We start from the raw sequence: 23,454 nt of genomic DNA on the forward strand, positions 1-23,454 counted from the left end.
GGCACTTACAGGTGTGGCAGACCCCTAAAAAAGTCCATGCTCTGACTGTGCACCCAGTAAACTGCAATATCCTTTATACAGGAAATTGGAGTCAGGCAAAAACTTAGTTCTCAAAAGGCTAAGAATTCCCTCAAGAAGAAAATCCTGCTTTCTGAATCGCTAGCTTAAATATTAACCTAGAAAAGAAAAAAATACTGGCCCATACAAACCTTGCTAAACACAAAAAGTCAGGACAAACTCACCTAATCAAACCATGGTCCTTCATACAAATAAGATTTTCAAAAGTATGATGCTCTTATCTTACTACTGAAAGTAATATACATTTCACTGTATCATTGAGCATATTCAAACCAATTTGTGGAGTAACTTGGATCTAAGACTTACTTCATACATTGTAAAGCAAAATCTACACATACAGTCACTAATACATGAAATTAGCAGCATTTCAAACCTACAAAGAACAAAGACTTCAGAGATATTTTACCCCTCTACTGTCCTAAAAATAACATAAACCATTTATTGTACAGTAGTATCTCTATGGATGGGTCACAAGAACATTCAAATGGTTATAAATCTGAAAAAAGACATCATCTTTCTAGAAGGAAATGCATCATCTTGAAAAATTGCTACTTTCAGAAATGTCTGCAGTCTGTCCATAATTGCACTGTACCTTTCCTATGAATCCTATCTTGATTTTTCCTGAATTATTAAAAAAGACCTCAAGTGTTACAATACAGACATGTTTTTTTATATTCTTCGCTAAAAAATACATCCAAGTGGCTTTTTTACTGCTAAATTTGAAAACAGACCCAGACCCCATGTCTATTTTGGAATAATCCAATCAAACTTCAAATGTGGGATTTTCATTCACCTTTGTCACAAGGCAGTAGCCATCCCAGTGACTCACATTTATGCATACACATAAATACAAAGATGCAAAGATGAACAAAGCAGGTGCTTATATTTTTCTTATACATTTTAAGTGCTGTTTGGAAATAAACACCACAATTTCAACCAGATGTCTATGGAGCTGTACCAGGCCTCCATAATCGTATCTGCCTTCTTCTTCTGGAAGGACATTCTGTGTGCTGCTCTTTCTTGGCTTAATATTTCTGCAGCTGCTATTTAGACCACCCTAAAGTTATTTGCTTCTAAGGCAAATTTTTTCAGACAACAACAAAAAGTTACACTAGGACAATAAAAGACTAAAGATCACTTATGCTGAGAAGTGCCACTAACTGCTTTGTCAGGTCAGCCCTTCCCCTCTCGGAGACTGGCATCCCTGCTGCTGCAATAGCCTTGTGTGTTTAATCTTTGTCCTCAGGCTCCAAAGAATAGAATCCTGCTTTATTTCTATGTCAATGCATCCCTGGATGTGATATATGATTTTTTTAAATTTCTCCCAAATGAAGAATCTAACAAAGAAGCATCCTAAGTCACAAACATTAATGACTCAGAGGGCTCTATCAATGCTCTCCTAAAAGCCCCCAGAGCACCCTGACAAGGTGTGCCCCATTTTGTGGAGCCACAAACTGCACTGCACTCAATATACACAAAAGTTGTAACAGCATAAACACTGAAGAAGTCTGGAAAGACTGATGACTGCCTACTGTAAAATGTTCCTATTTGTTTATTTTTAATACATATAAAAACAATATCCAATCATAACATACATTAGATTGCACATCTATCAGAAGCCGTGAAAATGAGAAACGTGAGCATGAACTGCAGAAGAAGCCCTGCTGCCTTACATCCTGCTTGCTTAGAACAAACAGAATGTTTTGCATTTAATCTTAATTGTAAAGGAATTTCTGGTTTCTGCTCTGCTTTCCCTTCACCTTGATCTTCACCATTTGTTTCCTAATCAGCTACTATGAGCCAAGACTCTTACTCAACAGATACTTCAGCATGTGCTTAAATCCTTTGGGAGGCAGCAAGAGCTAATCTCTTTCTTGAGTCAACAGGACTTAAGCACCTGCTTAAGGGTGCTTGAACAGTGAGAAAGGCTGAGTACAGCTGCACTAGCAGGATACAAAAGAGACACAGAAGCACTAAAGACAAGTGTCTTATGGGGGCAGTATGCAGATATGGTTAGAGTTTGACAAAATCGATGTTAAAAATTTTCAGGAATTTTGTTAACAACAAAGTTATCTGAATTTTACAAAAAACAAGAACAAACATAGGAGACTGCATCCCTTCTTCTGCATTCTTATCCACATAAATGCTTTTCAGAGAGTAGAGTCCTATATGATCTGAACCTTTGTGTGAAAATATTCAGACAATTATAGTACAGTATTATAAATACAATATTGACTATTGTAATATTAAGTGTATGTAGTATAAATACAGTATTAAGAAGTAACTGGTATATAAAATGAATAAGTAAGGAATTAAGATTACAGGATTGTTTTGTTATTCATTGAGAGAAATCCATGATGCCTTAAAACCCTGTATGGACTACAGTTTGAGAAAATTGTATCCTCCCATCCACTGGCTAGCAATAAAAACTCTATGGACTGCTCTTCATGTTATCATTCAAGTAATCAGCTCTCCACAGTTCATAAAATTAAGTTTTTCTACAAACACAGAGCACCATAAGTGGTTCACAGTGTCCAGCAGGCAGCAGTTGAAAGCATCTATCATCTATGTTGAGAAAAGATCACCAGCCTAAGTGCTTTCACATATCATGTCAGCATGGGATAAGGCACTCTCTTCCTTTCCACTAGGCCAAATATAAAAGTGTAGCACTAAAATCCCAATGCAATTGGAGCTCATAAGCTCCTTAGATCTGTTAGAAAGTCACTGCTGAATAGATACATTAGATCTGATTTTTTAGAGATGGATGAATGATGAAATCCAGTGCTTTTTACATTTCTTTCAGAGTTCTTGGCAGATTTAATCAAACATTGCAGATCTCATTTTGAGAAATGTTGAGTATTATTCACACCACTGACTTGACTACTTCTGTTGAAGATGCCCGTTTAAAAATCTCTGTGTAACAACAGAAAAGGGTAAACCCTCATTAACCAAGACTATTTTCAGGTTTCTGATTCAGGGAACCAGGACTGTGGCATTGTTCCTGACTGGTTGCATGGATATTGGTAGGAGGGACACTTTAGAAAATATTGTAGCTTTTAGAATGTTTTCCCTGGTGGACAATCCTTAAAATGAGCAAGCTGCATCTAAACTGAAATTTAATGACTATCACAGAAATAACTCTATCTGCAGCTAAGCAGAAAAGCTGAGAGATAAATCTGCGTGGTTCTGTTCACAGCACATCAGTCATGCTTCAGCTCCTGAATCAAGAAAATATCGTGTAGAGCGCACTGACAGTCACACAAAGGAAGTATGGGAAAGAAAATGTCCTATAACTCTTGACCCATTAACTATTTTTAGTTTTCTGGTTGTACATTCCAGACTAACTTAGAACAAGAACTGTTGGAAGTGTATTTCTGTCACCCAGGAGAAAAACCCTGCAATCATTTCAGTGCTGGGTAAAATGTCAGATGTACCTGTCCCAGGGGCCAGCCCACCAGGGCAGCAGTGTGTGTGCACTCTGGGGACCTGCCCCTGCTCCAGCCTCACCATCTCAGGTCAGGCCATTCCAGAGCAGAGCCATGCTCCATGGGACACGCCTGTTAGCATGAATGTTCTCCAAAAGCCCGCTGTCTTGCTTTTCTCCTGCTGTATCCCTGTGGCCTGAGCTGACACTGGCAATGTTGGTGTCATTATGCAGGTATGGATCGATGCAGCTACTCAGATATTTTACTCCTTAGGAGCTGGGTTTGGCGTTCTAATTGCATTTGCCAGTTACAATAAGTTTGACAACAACTGCTACAGGTAAGAGCCTATTCTTCCATTGCTGCTGCAAAATTATACTATTTTACTCTGACTGGACCTGAAATAAATTTTAAGCTATCTTTTTCTCTTCAGTCATAAATTAATGATGGTGATTTTTGTGTAGGCATAGTAACCAACCCAAATCTTGAAACACTGTCTTCCTTACTGAAATTTTAGTAACAGGAACCTGCCAAGATATCTGCTGCTCTCCAAAGCAGAATGGGATTAGATTTGGACTTTAGACAGCTGTGTAAACTGTGCTGGTGTTTGCCTTTCAAAAGTACCATTAAGCGCAACAGTGAACACAGGATGAAATCTTATTGGGGCAGGAGCTAAAAGCAGAAAGATTCCAGCTTCCAGAAGGGTTTCTGTGCTTTGGGATTATATTTCTGATATTTTACATTGTGCTCCAGTTTAGGAATGCACTTTAAATCAAGTCAGTTTGTAGGTGTTTTGCTGAGTCACCACTGTGGAAATTGAACCAGAATTACTCTGCAGCTTCTGAGAAATTCCAGCATTTAGATGTTTTGTTAACATTCTATTTTAGAATGAAAACAAGCATTACTTTTCCAATGAAATATAAAATCAGAAAGTACATGTATTACAAATGTATTGTGAACTGAAAGATGGGGGGGAAAATGTTAAAGAAAATACCTATCTCGTTCTTCAAGGTTTTTCTCTCCATGTTTAGGGATGCTTTGCTGACTAGCACCATTAACTGTGTCACAAGCTTCATCTCAGGATTTGCAATTTTCTCCATATTGGGCTACATGGCTCATGAGCACAAAGTTAAAATTGAGGATGTAGCTACGGAAGGTAGGAAGTTAATTCTATATTAATTTTAACCCTTTTCCCCCATCATTTCCTTGTAAATGTGTTTATATTTGTTTCTAACAAGTGTGTGAAAATCTCATGGAAGTGAACTGAATCAACTTTCTTGGAACTAGAATGCTGTTGTTAAAATGTGAACTCTAAATGGTATTGATTCACCTCACCTCTACTCAGTTGAGGTGCCCCAGCATCCTGCCCCCACAGGTTTTGCCCATTCAACAAACAGGAATTAACCACTGGGCAGTATCTTACAAAAGTATTGTTGTTCAGTGCCACAGGTGACTGGTTTGGATGGTTCTGCTAAGACCAGCTCTGTAGTCCTTTCACTGGGAACAGGTAACCCACGGTCTCAGCTTCTGCAGCTCTCATCACATCCAAGAATTCTCTTGCCAAACAGACAAGTCCACATCCACATAATTCCTTCTCCACTACACAGATGAAAAATAATTAGTAAAGTTGCAAATCCCATAAAATATTTTTCAAAGTGGAAAACAATGGGATAGGGATTTTTTAATACCAAATCATCATAAGTAAATAAATAAAGCATTTTAGATATATTTTGGTATAATGCAAATTTTGTTTCATCCAGTACTCAGAGCATGACAAGGACTGAAATGAAAGTTAACTTAGTCATGATTTATCTTATTAAAATGATCACTTTTGTCAAGATAAGAAAGATCATGTAATGACACCTTTGTTTCCCCTTTTCTATTCCAGGAGCTGGTTTAGTTTTCATCCTGTACCCAGAGGCAATTTCAACTCTTTCAGGATCTACATTTTGGGCTGTGGTGTTCTTCATCATGCTCCTTACTCTTGGCATCGACAGTTCTGTGAGTATTTTTTCCTTCTAGCCTTAACATTGCTCTTTTCCTGTCATATTCTGGAAGTAGAGAGCCATCAGCCTCAAACAGGGGGTTAAATTTCAAGTAAACATTCTGTACATTTCCAAAATCTGTTTTCACAGTCATAGACAACATAGCAATACTATTTCTTGCTGTATTATAAAGACTTTCCATCATTAAGAGGTTAAGGAAATTATTAAATCTTTGACAAGCCAGTAAATATTTCCTCCCTTCTATTTTTTTATGACTTTACAGAGAGGCTGTTCATCAACAGTTATTACTATTTAAAGTATTTATGACCCCTTAGTTATTCTTATTTAAATTATTTAATAGTTATTACTATTTAAAGGTATGACACTACTATAACTATTACTACTGTGAACCTGAAAAAGCTTTTGGAGCCCTGCTTGCAAAACACAAGTAAGACATTGAGTAGAGTGGTTTCTAGAAGGGATTATTATATGTGCTGAAATCCACTAATCTGCTCAAAATAGACAATGTTTGAAGGTACTCCTCCCATTGCTTTTCTACAAGCCAAGATACAGAACTTCCTGTAAATTTAATCACAATTTTAAAATCACACCAGAATATTTCCACAGTGGTTTCATTTTCCTATAAACTTACTGTAAAATGTCTAATCTAACAAATGTATTTGCTCTTTAATGTGATGAGTTTTACAACATCGTGATATTCAAGATCACAGAAACTTCATCCCAGGAAAGATTCCCAGAAAATATTCCAAGTCTCCAGACAACTTTTATACTGCTTTGTTCTACCAAAGAGGCCTCAAGACATCCTGTTATATTTAACTTAAAGGTTGATAAATTTCTGGAAAACCAGATAGGGTCTTTAAGAAATAGAGAACCAGGGACAAACTTTCATTCTCTTTAGTAGGGTAGGGGTTTCTTAGTATTCCAACATCAGGAAAATTCATTTATTTTCAAGGACAACAAAGGGAAAGAATTAATTGACATGGAAAAGAGCAAAATTAAAAAAAAAATGAGGTTGCAGCAGGAAGCTTTGATAGTCATTGGCAAATAGCTGTATGAGATCTTGTGGAGTGAGGGCTGAGTTGTAAAGGTCAGATTCAGGTCTAAATATTTCCTAACTGTTTGGATTTTTTGATTCCAGCTAAGATCCAATGAAGTTTGTCTATGCAGACTAAGATCTGGATCCTAAGACAAAAGTTTGAAGGAAGAGTATATCTGGGATTGTAGCTTGGCCATTTTTCAACAATGTAAGCAAATATGAAGGATTGAAATGAAGGGTTTAGCACAGTGAAAGGATATGAATGACCAGTAGGAAAAGGACAGAATGAAGAAGAAGAAGAAAATTCATGCTCAGAAGTATCAAGATCCAAAACAGTTAACTTTGGAACAGCAGATAAGTGTAGGGCAATGTAAAGAAACTTAGAAGTGACAAAGACACGAGGCTTTAGATTGCAGAACACAATTTTCCTACACATGGAGAAAAATCTTTCTTCTGGAGCTAATTAAAATACAGTGAAATAGTGAACTATGGCCAAGTTTAGTTTTTTCCTTTTAAAAGAAGAAGGATTTACCAGCTCAAGATTTGTCATAATTTCCTAAAGAAAACTCAGGTCCTGTAGTACTTATGGTGATAATTCTCTTACTCATTTCAACCAGGAATATTTTAATCAAAGGCTTATAAGAAAGGGACAGGCTATGTCAGTACCTGCTAACTAACTATTGTATTACACCAAGCACACCAGGTCTTGCCACGGTTTCTTAACATCACAAAAATCATAGAATTAAGCCTCTCCAAAATATTAAAAACTTTTATTTACTATGATAAAAGATTGAAATTAATTTTCATTGTTGGAGTGAGGGCAGAATGTTTTCATTAATGAAAAGAAATTAAAATTCATAACCACCTACATAATCCAGCAATTTAAATGAAATCTTTGAAAGCACCTTTCCTGTATTGCAAAACAATGGCTAATGCTCCTCACTAACTTCTAGAAAGCAAAGCGAAATTCTTTCATGTTGTCAGCAAAAAAAAAATTACATCAAGCTTCCTTTGTAGTAATTCATCCAAGTCTGTAAAGATTTTTGTCAAACCAGCTTTCATTAATCAATGGCTAATATGAATCTTTGTTCAAGTATATTTCCTTTAGGTGCTTGTCGTGCCTGTCTTTATTTAAGAAATATCTTAAGGAGCTTAGTTACTTAAGCTTGCAGCTTTTTTCCCAGAGTATATTAAAATGCATATTATTTTCCCCAAAGTACTGTCTACTTATTGTTCTGTTGAGTCAGCAAAGAGTCCTCAGAGGATACAGCTGTGGAGGCAACAACCACCCCTCTTGATGCCCAGTTCCCTGGCTCAGTCCTTTGCCAGAAGAAAACAAAGCCTCATTCCACCAGCGACTTACAGCTGAAAGAAATCTGAAATTGGGTATTAATTGCACAAACTGCTTTGCATTCTTCAGCCTGTATTTCCAACAGTCAATAGTGTTTAACCAGAGTTTTTATCTTCCCTTCCTCAGATGGGTGGGATGGAGGCTGTCATCACTGGCTTGGCAGATGATTTCCACCTCCTGAAGCAGCACAGAAAGCTCTTCACCTTTGGTGTTTCTTTTGGCACTTTCCTACTTGCCCTTTTTTGCATTACCAATGTAAGTACAACAAAAGTTTCCATCCAAATGTTACCTTCAAAATGCCATTAAAATATGGATAGGTTCAGATGACTATTTTTATTATAAGTTTTAGATCTTAGAAAACTTCTGTCCAGAACACCAGTTTTAATCTTACATATATGAAGTTCCTCTGGTTTTTGGCACATCACAAAGATCATTTGCTATCAACCAAGCCTACAAGTCTTTGTTCTGAAGAGCCCTCTGTGCTACTGCTGAGTTTATTTGGTTCTGTGTGCTTTCTTTTGTGTTCATTTGGGGTTTTTTTGTTTGGTTTGGTTTTGAATTTTTTTGTCACAATAAATAGAACTGTGTAGAGTGCTTATTCCTCTGTGAGGAACTAAGAATTTCAAGTGACCAGACCATCTGGCTGTTCTCTTCTCAAAGAAGGTAAGAGTCCCTCACTTCTTATGGAAGAAGTGTAGAATAATTATCTCTTCTCCCCACCTTCTTTCTTAATGTTCCTTCGTCTACCTAGATCTTGACATCTTTTACTCTTAGCACCATATAAAGCACAGAAACCTTATCCTGAACATTTAGGAACCTGCATTTATCACTACCATCAGATGGAATGTTTTGTCTCCTCTGGCTTCTTACAATTAATTAAGGAATGAGAATCACAGCGCTCTAGGCAGAAAATAATTTTCTCTTTTTTTTTTTTACCATAAAAAAAGCAGAGAGAATTGTTAACAAAGATGCCAAAACTGTCAGAAAACAACAGAAACTTGAGAAAACCACCATGAAAGCAGATGATCTATACCTCTCTCCATTCCTAGAAACGGTTTCCACATCTGTTATTAAGATTACTGAAATGACATAAGTTTATGAATAACTAAGTTCTTTCTACATTAAAATACCCCAGTATTTTTGTTCCAGTTTCCTCAAACTGAGGAAAATTTGAGACTCTAAAAACAGATATGTCATTTAAAATACCTATCCTTTTAATACCATGCTATTTCTATTGATCCCTAATAACTGAACATGGTCCTCTTTATTTAAAGTTTCTACTGGAATAAAACTTCCTGAAGTACAGTATCAGAAGAAATCCAGTGTTAAGAATGTGAACAGGTGCCAGTGGGTGCAATTCCACTGCCTCCAAATGAGCTAAAGCTATTTCAGATAATGACCTAACTCCAGCTTTTAAATAGTGGCACCTGTTAAGACTTAAGTTCACTCCTCTAACTGGAATTCACAAGACTGTCCAGAATAGCCCAAATGTATTGGTTTATGTAACTAAAGAACAACATTTCTGATGTATAAAAAATAAAAAGGAAAACCCTTGTGAGAACATCACATGAAATTGTTTGATTTTGCCCCCTGAATTTTTAAGGCTTTTTTTGCAAAAGTAGCTGTTTCTGAAACAAACATGTTAGTTAAAAAATCATATTAGTAATTCACTTTAGTAAGTTTGATTGCAAAGGCATTAATTTGGAGCAGGTGTAGAGCAAAAACAAGAGGTCAATCTCAAATGTCATTCAATAAGCAGAGTTTTCTAAAAGAACAACCAAGGTTCATTCCATTTCCGGACAAGTCCCCACAGAATTAAAAACCTACACGAGGCCTAAGTACTGGTCTCCCTATTTTTGTAAATATGCACAGCTGTTTCAGAAAAAACATCCTTAAAAAAATAAAAAGGCAGCTGATTACAGAGACTAAAATCACCTACATATTTAAACAATACAAGTGCTACTTATACCATTGGTGGTTGAAAACACAGAAAATAATTCCTTCAGATGTTTACATGTGACAGAGAGTTTTCTGACACACTTTATCCAGGTTCATTTTGAAACAAATCTGGATCTAATGGTTTTCTATTCCTTTTTAGCTGAAACTCAGTAAAATGAGAAATAATTTACACAGATAACAGACTACATTGTAAAACACAGCAAAACGTAGTCAAATTGCAGGTTAAAAAAATCAGTGAAACAAGACTTCAGAAAATGGCTTTCCAGCTCTCAGTCATGAACCACTGAAGCACAAAATGTGCTGTTGTGAAGGAAGACAAGGTTGGCTCTATCCAGTGAGCAAAGGTTTGCAAATACCACAGCCCAGAGACTGAAGAGGGCACAGCAGCTTCTTGCTGTGCTGTGACAGAATCAACATCTTCTTCTGCCTCAGGAGGAACAGTGGGCAAGAGAGATGCAGGCAGTCGGGGAAAAGGGAAATCAGAGCAACAGTGCAGATTCTGGCCTGCAGAACAAATGGCCTGAGGAAGAAACTGACTCATAATGGCCTATGGAAACTCCTGGAGTGCTCCATTCCTGACATTAATTTAGGAAGTTCTTCATTATCTGCTGCAGACAGGCCCTCCCCTACAAGCTGCTGATCGTTTCCCCAGACTTCCACTGAACAGACGTGCCTAGAGAAGTCACTGATCTAAGCTGTTTCTGTTTCCCAGAGAAGTGAGGACATGGGAGAAAAGAAGCCTCTTTAGAAAAGTTGCAAGTCTGATTCCACTTTTTTGTATGCAAATATGGACCTGTGTCTGCAGCATCAGATCCATATTAAAATACTTGGGTTAAGATAATGCTTCAAGTAAAGCAGATTTCTGTTAAATAGATACAAAAATACTGAGATGATTCTCTTTGTAACTTCACTTTCTTGCATCTTTTAACTCCCTGTTGCAGGGTGGAATTTATGTGCTCACACTTCTGGACACATTTGCAGCTGGGACTTCAATATTGTTTGCTGTTCTAATGGAGGCAATTGGAGTTTCCTGGTTTTATGGTAAGCTTCCTTTTGCATGTGCAAAAGCTCTTCTGAAATTCCAAGTGCTCTTGACAGGCTTACACATCATTTTAAGAGAGAACAGCATAGCCCTGTATACATGAAACCATGACAAGTCAGATTTCACAGAGAGATTTTCACCTGATTTACAAGCAGTGACAGGAATGCAGATATTCAGTGGGCCAAGCTTTGAGACCCTGCACAAAGCCAAAGCAAACAGCCTTGTGAAAGGGACTGTGATGGGATGGAAAAGTTACTACTTTTGCCAGTATTTTACAACTTTTAGTATTGCTGGTGACTTGCAGTAGCAGGTTTAGACTTGGTGCTTTCAAAGTTGATTAGCCTAAATACAGACTCATTGGTTTTCACTTTTCATTACTCCCCCAGGGCCAGTCTCAAGCAGTCCCCACACAATACAAATAAAGGTAGTGCTTGGAGAGTTATAATAATTCCTACATTAATCCCTATTGTTTGAGACAATATTCTACTCCACTGTAAAACACTGGTAGTTTATTTTATTTCACAGAATGGTATGAAATACCCAACATACTAGGTACCAGCAAGTCTATTTCTAATATTTAATGCTAATTTATGCCACAAAAGGGAGTAGTGATTTACTTTATCCCAAATATGACAAGCTTTAGGAGGATTTAGTTGACCTCTGCCACTAGACTGGAATCAATCTCTGCCAATCAGAGTGCAGTGATGTGCTAAAGCCACCTTTAAAAAAATGACCTCTTCCTTCTTAATGTCCTCTTTATTCTCATGCTTTAGTTCCTGGCTGATCACATGTCTTTTCACTATTACCAGGTTTCAATGTCACAGCAGCCTGCAAATCATCTTCCCTTTAAGTCTGTATTGAATTAGTTGCCCTGATTCCCAATAAGATTGTTCTTGAAAACCATCTTTGTTTTTATTCAGACACAGTGTTTATGGCTAATGTATGATTCAGAGGCTTCTTAAACATTATGATTCTTATTGCTATTTACCTCAGTCACTTTTTATCCATCCATTCTGCTCACCATGTTTTTCTAATCAAACAAACTTTATCTTGCAGTTAAAAAACTGTTGAAGAGTGAGTGAAATGAAAGAATGCTATTCATGTATAAAGCTGTTCAATAGCTGTTCTACTAAAGGAATAGTTTCTAGCTTTAATGCACTAATTCTGTCACCCAACATCAGCATGGAGCAAGCAGCACACAGGCTGTTGTCTCTCAAAATAATGAAGGCACTTTATTTCACAGACAACTGTCTTTAATCCCTGTAAAAGCTGAATGTGGACAAGTGATCACAGCTTAGCTTGGAAGCAGAGGCTTCTTCAGTTTCTAAGGGCAAGTTACCTTCTGCTACTATTAAAACAGGATTTACTGCACTTTATAGTATCTAAGCTTTGTATGTGGTTCACAAATCAGGCCAAAGTAAAATTTTATTTTACACTCTCTGTCTTTTATAATTTTTTTCGTTTCTTCCCGCAGCCTCCCCATAATCAGGAAAATATCTGTTCATTTTTCTTGAGCAGCTGACAGATGTTTCTACTGACACAGCATGACCTGTTGCTTTATAAAGAACTTATTACAGCCCCAGGTGCTATTTAAACTTATTAAATCTGGCATGATCTTGTCTGCCTCTTTTTTCTGATAGACCCCTCTTGCCTTAATGACCTAGCTGAATATTAAGTCAGCCTAAAGGCAAGCATTGACATTTTGGCACAGACTGAAAACATGGAAATTTAGTTCAAATTATACCTATGATCATTTACTGTAAAGTTTCTTCTTGCAAAGGCCAACTGTATATGTAAGAGAAGGGAGAGCTAGTTTGCTTTACAGTGCAGATGTACCTTAGTTATGAATGCTAAGTTGTTAGCAATTTTCCTCATGTGTGACCCCGTTATCATCTTTCTGATGAATGTTCTATTTTTGGGTATTTAACTAGCTGCTGATAATAAATTTTAGGTGTCTCTGAAACCAAATCCTACAGGTACCATCATCTGTAGCTATAGCTGTTCTGCTTAAAGGTTGATTCTTAAACAATTATTTGACAACATGCAGTACTGAAAAAGCACTTTGTGGAAAAGTGCAGTCTGAGAGCATGGCCTACTCATCCCCATTTCAGCAGAAATTGGGCACCAAGCACTGTCTGAGCTCCAAGTGCATCTGGAAACATATGAATAAAATTCTGATATACATAGACCTTGTCTTTGACCTTCTACACGATGTTAAATTTCAGTGTTCATAGCAGTTAAAATTCAGTCACTTTAAAGTTCACAGAAAGCACTGCAAATAGAATCAGATTAAGTTTAAAGAGCATTTGCAGATCCATCTTGGCTATTTCTCTTCACCTGGACATAATACTGGGGGCTGGAATTTTTTCAAGACATTTACACTTAAATGTTCACACCCTGAAAATATTTGCATCCTATTACATACAATGGACTAACTCAAGATGTCCCAATTATTTACATTAAATAAATTAAATAAATTGTATTGAACTGATCCACATAAAGAGAAATAATCCTTATGGAAAACTATACTTTCTCTCTAATAAACAAATATTCATGGCAAAAAACCTGCATTTTTGCTGTTTACCTAATGGATTCATGTTTAAAAATTAACTTCCTGAACACACTGAGCAAAATAAATTATAAACAAATAGTTTTACATGACAGAATGCACAGAGCCAATATCTGTGTAATATATAATATGTATATAATAATATAATGTGTAAAGTCAGAGATTGTTTTCTTTTTACAGAAAACACAGAAGGATACTTTTTTCCCCATTTTATATCAGTGTTAATCATCCCATTCTAAAGTGATGTCGTTTTGTACATATTTACAACAAACAGAAGAGTTGCCCAAGTTTTCTGGAAAAGTCATAAATATGAAATTATAATTGTAATAGATGTAAAGAACATTATGGTGTTCAATGAAACACTGAAAGTTGAATATGCCTTTAAGTTGAACAAAGAAATCTCCTTTGATAAATTAAGAATCATATTAATCTACCTCATTATCAGCAAGCAGTTTGTGTAAGTAAGGGTTTACATTTTCCTGCAGCAGACTCATATCAGCATAGAGGAATTAGGTCACAAAACTCCATAACTATTTTAATAATTGCATCCTATTTGCAACTTAAATTCTAGATATTTGTGAAATGCTTCTTTTCAGAGATAATGATGCTGTCTGCAGGAAGCCTTAAATGTTCACAGGCATTTAAATCAGATACAGTGATGTCAAAAACATCTAGACATTGAAAGGAGATTAATGTTGTTATTTCTTATGTCTTCTGATTTGGAAGTCATTCATGCCTAGTTTCTGAAACAGATATTTTGGGTATGCCAGCATCTCATCAGTTTAGACTGCAGTCGGTCTCATGCTCACATCCATTCTAGGTGTGGACAGATTCAGTGAAGACATCCAACAAATGATGGGTTTCAAACCAGGGCTCTACTGGAGGCTGTGCTGGAAATTTGTTAGTCCTGCTTTTTTATTGGTAAGTGGTGATAATTATTCCATCATGGAAAGAATATTAGTGCATTGCTTCCCAGAATATACAGTAGATACCTAGAGCAAGATACTTGTTGCTGTGCCAGATATTGTTGGGATGAATAGAAGACGCTCCAATTTAATTCATTTTTCTCCTTGAAATTATAAGCTGGTTATATTTTGTAATATAATCATTATTACCATAATATACATTTCAGTTGTGAAAGAGAAGTTGTGGTAGTTGTGGTCTTCCTCTGTTCCTTCATTTTAGCATCATTTTAAGAAGGTAGCTTTTCTTAATGGACACTTAGGGCAGTGTCCTCCCTGTCCCTGCAGCACCTCTGCATATTAAGTACAAACATTTCAATATTGGGAAAATAAACTAGCCAGGGGTAAGAGATTATGTAATAAGCAAGAATTTATTTTTGATAGGCGGATACCAAGGTCCCCAAATCGACACCTTAGAAAAATTAAAATACAACTACATCTGTAATTAGCTGTGTGAAACACTGAAGAATTGTATAAAATACTCCTTGTAAGCTGCCTGTTGGGAAGAAAAGTGTTCCATTGCATCAGGGAAAGATATCCCAAAGTGTGAATTTGGATGCTTTGTGTAAAGTTTAGATTCAGTACTAACCTAGAGTTTTATATTGTAATCTCTTCCAGTGCATATTTGTAAATCAAAAGGTCAGTATAACAATACAGAAATTTGACCTTGCTATGATTTTAAGAGACAATGACTTGCACTAAAGCTGTGCAATCTTAGAGCAGTACTGGTATTGCAAATATATGCTGGGTAGGCTTTAAGGACAAGTCCACATATTTTAAATGTAAAAGCTACAACCCCAATTCATCCATATGCACCTAGCAAGCCTGTATTAATTATCATTTTAAACACAGTTCTATAAAGGAACTTGCGTGGAACTATATCCTGCAGCATTCAGGGAGGCTGACTCGAGCAGAATGGGAAAATGCTGGAGCAAGAATCCTTAGGTTTTGTGCACAAAGAGACAGTTGAAAATTTACATTTTATCATGAGTGTTGTAACAATCTAGCTAAAGGCAGAGAGCCCATCAGGTAGTTTAAGTTAGCCTTTCAGGTAGTTTAAGATGTCTTAAATCTTTAGATTTAAGGTAAAAGAGCCACAATAACTTCCTAGTCTAAAGCCTAAAAGCATAAGGGTCAGCATAAGTCTGTAAATACTGCATCTCTCAGCTATCACAATGCACACTTCTTTTTTTCCATCTGGAAGTTCTTGAGGCTCTTTCTCCATGTTATCTGCAGCTATGTGTGTAATCCCAAGAAAAATCAGAGAATAGAACTGGTATTTTTCTAACCAGACGCCACACTATCATCTCCCTTTAACTCACACTATCCTGGTATAGTCTTTGAAACCCTAGGCCCAAAACATTTTAACTGGAAATTGAAATGTGGAGCAGAGCATATAGCCCCAAAGAACCAAATCAAGGATATCTGCATGTTATACAACCCATATGGATTTAACAGGAGAGAAGTAGGGTGGTATCCCATTCTTTCCTTCTTGCATCTAGCACTAGACAGGGAAGCACAGGAATTAAAAAAACAACTTTGTTTTCCAGGCCATAAGGCTACTGTACCTTTCCTCAGTACATGTATCGTGCTGGAGTTTGCACTATGCCTCCCATTGAAAAATGGGTACAAAGCTTCTAAAGGAAGTCTAATATTCCTGGAAAACAAAGAAAGTAAAAACAAATCGATCCTGTGTAGTTTTTTTCTTGAAACTGTGGTTCATTTTATACTTTCTTTTCTAGTTTGTCGTGATAGTCAGCATAATAAATTTCAAGCCTCTGACCTATGATGACTACACCTTCCCTCTGTGGGCAAACCGCATTGGCTGGGGAATAGCATTATCCTCAATGATCCTTGTGCCTGCCTATATCATCTATAAATTTATGAATGTGCGTGGAACCTTTAAAGAAGTAAGTGGAACACTAATCAAATGTCATTTAATGTTGCTGTGAAATGAAATGGCTGGGTCTAAGTTGGCAGTTTATTTCTCTCCCAAAACTTATTACTTATGAGTGACCTTTTGAATCCATCTGTCAGGTGGATCAGTGGTTTGAGATAGGATTACTGCATTCTGTTTGAGTTTCTAGACAGAAATTAGCTTTCCAGACAGCACCATAATAATTGTGAAAAATTATTTTTTATGCATGTAATTGATCCAATTGATGAGATTAGATTTTTGTTATTAAGAATGTACAAATTATGGTATCTTCTTATTCAGCTATGAGGTATGGTCTTCAAACTGTTCTGTACTTTTATTTGTCAGTTCAAAATAGCACAGGATTAAGGTTCACTAACCATATCATTTTTACCATCATATTAACTTTACCCTCACTGTCTATATACCCTCACTTATTATCTATAGTCTTAAAACTTCTAAGGGTGCTTAGAAGCCTCCTCACCATTGTACACCAATCTCACCTATTTTTTTATAATTTTATCTAAACCCACTGACTTACAACTGGTTCTACTGCTCTCCTTTCCTAGAGATACACTTACACAGTGGTGTAGAAAGGTTTTGATGCTCTTAGGCAAATCACCGAACCAACACCACACACAGAATTAAGCAGAAAATAGATTCTCAGCCTTTACAAAGACAGGTCACATCCCCCTCACACTGACCCAGCAAACCCAGAGGAACAAAGGGCTCTGAAACATTACAATCTTCTCATGTAATGTTCACCTCAGAAATGTGCCCCAAAGTGGGAACTCCTCAGCTGCCCTGTTTTCATCAGCTCCCACTTCTCAGTGTTGTGCACAATGTCTAGATCTCATTTCCAGCAATTCTATAAGCCTTTTGTTTTGTTCTGTTTGAGGGAGGGTTACAAACACATTTTCTAGGAGCATTTAAGTCTCAAAGAATAATTTGAGATAATTAGGAATAATTGACAAAAGCCGGTCCATTAGGCTTTTTTCCTCTTGCTCAAGTTTACTGATATGGGGATGCAGAAGCCTTTGGCCAAAACCACATTCTCTCATTTATCTGTATTGTTAGCAAGTTCTGGTTCTCTGTTACTGCTCCTGCAAAGAGCAACTCCTCAGTTTCCCCACGAGCTCCATGGCAAAAGGCTAATATATGACATCCAAGTAACTAGCTCAAGATATGATGCCCCAAATTGACACTCTTAAAAGGATGGGGAAAAGTATGAACCTAATCTAATTGGAACTCCTTAACCTGGTTGAAACTTCCTAATAAACCAAAATCTGCATGTGATCTCAAAGGGCACAGCATGGGGCAGACAAGGGAGATGAGCTGGGAAATACCAGTACCTCCCTCCTCTCCCACTCTGGGACTGTCCAGCCCTCTTACACCACTAACAGAAAAGCATGAATTTAGGGAATCTAAGGCCTGTGATACCAATTTGTTCCTGATGTTCTCTTCTATATGCACTTGCTAAATATTTGGACTTAGTATTTGCATAAACTTTCTACTGTTGCTTCTTATATTAAAGGCTAACACCCGAGGGCTTATAATAGGCTTATTCTCTCAGTGACTGAGTAAAGGCACAGGATGCAGTGATATTAAAGATTTAAGTTACCATTTTAAATAAAGTTCATGCTACTTCCCCACTATAGATTGGGGATTACATCCATAATCCCAGTTCATATGGCTGACTTTTTCCTCTTCTTCCTGTCTGGTTTAGAGACTAGCTTACTGCATCACACCTGAAAATGAGCACCAACTCGTGGCCCAAGGAAATGTCAGGCAGTTTAAGGTTTGTGCACCTTTCACATGCTTCTTTTCCTGATACCAACCCTTTCCTGTCTTTAGCAAAAACTACAGGTTTACACCAATCTCCTCATGGTGAATGCCTTTGCAGGTCTGTAGTTCTTTATTTCTGCTAGCATGACAAGATGCAGGGGGCTCAGTACCACATGCATCAAGTCATGTTTCCAAAACTGCAATTATGTCCCACAATACATGGTAAACAGCAAAAAAATATCCAGTGTCAGAGCTTACCCATAATGTCATGGACATAGGTTACATGGACTTGGCTTTCCTCACAGGACAAGAGTGGATTGAAAACACTTCTGGAGACTTCATAAGCCACAGAAAATATACTATAGGTTTCCAAATATTGCTTTCCTTTTAGCAAATAAAATGAGCTCATTCAAACTCCTTTATGTAGAAGATAAAAAGGATGCAAATATTAAGCTTGTTACAGTTATCAGCATTCATTCTGGACCACTTTCTGTCTTCAAAGCTGAAAGCAACTAGAATTATACACACCTCCACAAAACATGACCCAGATAATATAGTGCTGGTTTGTATGTTGATACTGAAAAATAAATCTGGGTTTTGCTTATTCTGAAAGATATTGTTTGAAGTAAATTTTGGCTTTTAAAGGAAATCATCTGTGTAGATTTATGGGATGCAGAATGAAAGCACAAATAAGCTTCCTGTTTCATGACCACAATTTATTTGATGTGGCCAAGAATATGAAATAGCACAGCACTTCTTCCTGCCTTCTCCTTCTTCTGTTTCTGCCCTCAGTTGTCAGATGATTTACTGTTCCTGCTGTAACTCAGTGTTTCCAAGGGCAGATGTTCCTGTGTGAAAAGGCTATAAACAGCCATTCCACAGTGCTGGTCTTCTGAACACAATTCTATGGCAAAAAGGTAGCAAATTAATTTTGCATAAATTAGAAAAGGCTGTCCTCAGAAGCAAACTATTAAAGTTACCTTAAACCATGACAAACATGAGAGCATTTTAATTTGCTGCCATCTTCAATGAACAGCTGGGAATGGCTTTGTTAGTGCTAAAGCATATTTAGTGTTTTGTTCACAATGATTAAGATTGTAAATAAAACAGTGCCTACTGTAACCAAACAAATACAAGTATTTTATTCCAATTTATGTTTGTCAGTTCTTAATTTTAAAACTGAATTGAGAGCTGACTAAGTAGCCTTTACATTCAGAGCATTTCTCACTGCAAACTGGACTGCACAGAAATTTAGCTACTGAGTGAATAATCGATCCATTATCTTGAAACTACTTTGTAACTCTTGATTTGTCAAAAAATGTATCCGTCAGCATCATCATTTGAATCAATGATGTAATTTAACAACCACTTCTGTTTCCTTACAGCTCCAACACTGGCTAACAATATGACAACCAACAGATCAAGGAAAAAGCCCACGTTCAGCTAAACTAAGAAAACAGAAAAGTCAAGTTCAAAGCTCCCTCATTTATGCTTGGACCAGGCTGGCCCAGAGCTTATCTACTGACTCTTTGAGGGAAGACATCTGCTCTCTGTTGTCAATGCCTCCCTTCTATTACTTGGCTTCAAATGATCTTTAAAGACTCCATTTAATTTTTCTTGCATCCTTTGGTGCCATGAGATCCCTACATGACCAAAACTTGTGAGTTTTGCTATAGGCAGAAGTGGAGGAAAGGGGAGCAGACAAATAGAGCAATCAGCATAAGTTAAGTGCTTTTTTATTGTGAAAAAGTGAATTAAACTTTTCTGACAGTAATAACTTCTTCAGATATTCATGCCACAACCTATTTTAAACCAACAACACCTGAGCGCTCTTATATCTAAGGAAAGAGTACACCTCAGTTATGAGAAAAGAGCAATTTTAACTATGTACTCATGTCATTAGCTTTCTTTTCATGCTGTCCTTTGGGATGTGAGGTTGCATCCTTGTGAGGCGAAGACTCAGTGCTTCATTTTCAGTGGTTTGTTATTAGTTCCTTCTCTTGGTGAAGAACACTGTCTTTGCTGTACATGTCCATGCCATTTTCTGACCAGTTTCATTACACTGAAGCTGAAGAGCAGCAGGAAGAGAATTCCTGTTACAGTTACTAGAGCAGAACACAGCTTTATATCACAGTGTACTTCATGAAAGAGGTATTCCCTTATATCAACAACTGAAATGGCTTTATCATACGATCTACACACTGCAGACTTTTATAGCTAAGCATGAAAGTTACATCCAAATAGACAGACTCTCATATTTTTGTTGTATTTTGTTCCAAATAAAGAATGTAAAATACATAAGAAGAGATAGTTTTTAGGATTATATAATTACCAAGTGGCACAAAAAACCAAACTGGCTTTACTCCCCTGCTGTGAACATGCTATTATTATAATTTAACCAGGATTCACCTTACAAAATGTAGTAAGATTTTTTTAATAATTTAAAAGTATATTTTAGGCACAGTCAGCTCTCTAAACCTATTCCAGCTCTGTTCTCTAGTAGTATTATGCAAAGTAGAAGATACAGAACAAACTCTGCATTTGGGTGCTGTTCTTTTTCTGTGGTCACTTGTCACTGTAGTACCTTTCAAGTGATCACTACATTCAGTAGCTTTGGGTTAGTTTTTGTGATTATTTATCACTAGGTCTACAGTAATTTTCAGAGGCAGTAGCTTCTCAGCTGGATCCAAGCCAGAGTTTACCTCTGGACATTACCTCTGATTTTTTTTGTCTCTATACATTCAACTGAGCTTGCCTTTTAAATGTATGTAGTGCTTCCTCTTTTTTTAAAAAAAGACCTTTTAAATGGATGGGCCTTTTTTATTTATAAAACAATATTTGTTGAGTTGTTTTCTGTTTTAAAATAGCCAAGTTTTAAAGTGCCAAGTGCTTTTGGGCTTTTTCTATTTAACATTGATTTCTGTTCAAAGTAATGAAAGGGAAATTTCTCTCCTTATTCATTCTTTTCCTCCAACATATTCAATACTTCAGAATGAATCAAGTGTTGTCCTTCTCTTGAAGAGTCTCTGTGACAAACAGTAGTTTTATTTAAACAGGGATTTAAACCCAAAGAATACTTTCTTCTAATTATAAAGGAAGTCTTATTTTCTGGCCCTGCTGATGGCCAACAGCTGCTTAAACCCTGTTATTAAATATATTTCAATAATAAAGGAACTCCAAAAGTTGCAGATCTAACGCTGTAATTACACAAGAGGCTAAATAGTGAAAAGATGTTGAAGGCTTCAAAAAAGTCATCCCACCAGCTTCCCAGTTAATCTCATTTTTATTGTCTGCCAAAACTACATGAGAATCTTTCCATTGTTTTAACACCTACTTTTCAACAATCCAGCTGCTTCAGTCACTGTCTTGGCATGGCTCAAAAGCTTCTTAGCATAGATGTAATTACCAAGTTTTGAAACTTCTAGGGGCTGTTTAATGTGGAGCTTTAATAGGTTGTCACTTTACACATTGTTTGGTTGGCTCATGATTGAAAATGCTGAAAACCTCCACCAATGTTCACTTGTGACACAGTCCATCCCATTCCTACAGCACAACCCACGCAGGAAAAGTTACATTTTCTCACCACTCTGCTCTGACATAGAGCAAAGCTACCATACATGGGAGTGAAATCAGCTTTTGCCAGTGTGTTTGGGTTTGATTGTATTTTTAACACTGATTCCCAAGGCAATTATCTACCACATTATTTTTATTTCTGTTACTGTAGAACTTCTTTTGTATTTATAGCTCAGGACGACATTGCACTACTGCCACCTTGTTCTGAGGTTTTCTAGGTAAAGAACTTGCAATCTATACAGAAGACAAAAGTCTTATCAAAGAAAGCAGGAATCTTGTTACCAGAATTAGCCTGAATGAAACAGACAATACACAGTGCATGACTGCATAGGTAGACCTTAAATTCAAGATGTTGCCCAAAGAAAGTCTCCCCCCAAATAATACGACTTCTGTCCTGGAGACAAATATCTTCAATTCTCCACAGAGTAAGATGATGAACTACCTCACGCCTCTTGGATGATGAATGATGCCACTAGCCTCTATACAAATGACAAATACTTCTGTGAAGACCAGGTTATGTTCATTTCTTCCACTCAGTGATATGGTACAGATAGTTCAATAAGAAGCCATAGCACAGGCACCCACCTCCTCTTAGGCACCCGCTTTGGGCTCCCAAATACATTCTCAGTATGGGAAATATCAAATGCCACAAAGATACTCCTCTCCCTTCCGTTAAAAGACTTGTAGTTAAAAAACAAAAGACCAAAGCCTCCAGTCAGGTCTTTACCATCCATGTCACTTAAGTGCAAATCTTCCCCTAACTCTGTCTTGACTTTTCAGCCCAGCAGCTCACCCTTTCCCTCAGCTTCACCTATTTCAAGAATAGACCCTCTCTGGGGAATGCCACTCTCCCAGAATATCCCCATGGATTTGCATGTATATGCTGACTGAGTAGGCAGGCCACTTTTTAAAGAAGAAAATTTTTGGTGCAAGCTGCGGAATCATCTGCTTGCTGATTATGTTGGCTGTTTGGGTGACAAGCCTGTGGGAAGAATTCAGTGAAGCAACTAAAGAGCTCATTTGACAGTTCTAGAAAATATTTGCTCAAAAGCCTTTTCTTAATCTGATAAGGGAAGCAGCTGTCATATATCAGTATCTCTCTTCTGACCTTTCTTTTGTCCAGTGAAAAAGAGCTGCCTGTGATCCATAATGTTTCATCAATCCACAGAAAGTCAGTTAGCATCAAGAAAAGAAAGTCTCCATTCTCTCTTTGCACCCCTCCCTGCCATCATTCAGCCAGATAATTCTTCACATCCTTGGAACTATTCTAAAGCTACATTACTAAAACTCCACAGATTTAGATTTCTGGAAGAAACATTGGCCCTTTCAAGGCAATAGTCCAAAAAGCAGTAGTGCTATTTATTATTGAGCCCCTGTTTGACCTACACCTTTTTTGTCAGTCCTTCTTGTGTTCCGCCATGTCCTGAGACATATGCTCTGGCAACACTTGAAAGACATCTCACCATAGTGAAGGATTCTGCAGGATATCCAGGATCAAACATGATATTTTAAATATAGAATGTAGGAGAATTACTTGGCTGTTACTACTGAGCATGTTCCCTAACTGCACGTGCAATGTGTGTTGTATGTACTTTTCCCAGATGAAATTTCCTGTACTTGGTCATTTCTTCTCAGCAAAATACCATTTAAGTGTTATTATTTAAAAGGGTCAAGCCCAAACATTTTGTATATACATTCACTTCTTATGCTATTGTTTTGACATGAATTAAGTTTATTTTGTTCTGCTAGGTTGTAG

At 37.0% G+C, this 23,454-nt stretch overlaps 1 protein-coding gene across 2 annotated transcripts in view; it reads left to right on the forward strand.

Annotated features, from left to right (window-relative positions):
• Positions 1-19,920, forward strand: part of SLC6A2 (solute carrier family 6 member 2) — a 55,412-nt gene extending 35,492 nt beyond the window's left edge. For both annotated transcript variants that reach the window (XM_058846126.1, XM_058846127.1), the window contains 9 exons: positions 3,737-3,840; positions 4,532-4,656; positions 5,389-5,501; positions 8,020-8,148; positions 10,794-10,893; positions 14,284-14,384; positions 16,168-16,335; positions 18,067-18,138; positions 19,511-19,920. In XM_058846126.1, coding sequence (XP_058702109.1) covers positions 3,737-3,840; positions 4,532-4,656; positions 5,389-5,501; positions 8,020-8,148; positions 10,794-10,893; positions 14,284-14,384; positions 16,168-16,335; positions 18,067-18,138; positions 19,511-19,534 — 936 coding nt within the window. In that variant the 3' untranslated portion in view covers positions 19,535-19,920. The remainder of the gene's footprint in view (positions 1-3,736; positions 3,841-4,531; positions 4,657-5,388; positions 5,502-8,019; positions 8,149-10,793; positions 10,894-14,283; positions 14,385-16,167; positions 16,336-18,066; positions 18,139-19,510) is intronic.
• Positions 19,921-23,454: the final 3,534 nt, after the last annotated feature.

Source organism: Poecile atricapillus, chromosome 10 (genome assembly GCF_030490865.1).
Source record: "Poecile atricapillus isolate bPoeAtr1 chromosome 10, bPoeAtr1.hap1, whole genome shotgun sequence".
Taxonomy (NCBI): domain Eukaryota; kingdom Metazoa; phylum Chordata; class Aves; order Passeriformes; family Paridae; genus Poecile; species Poecile atricapillus.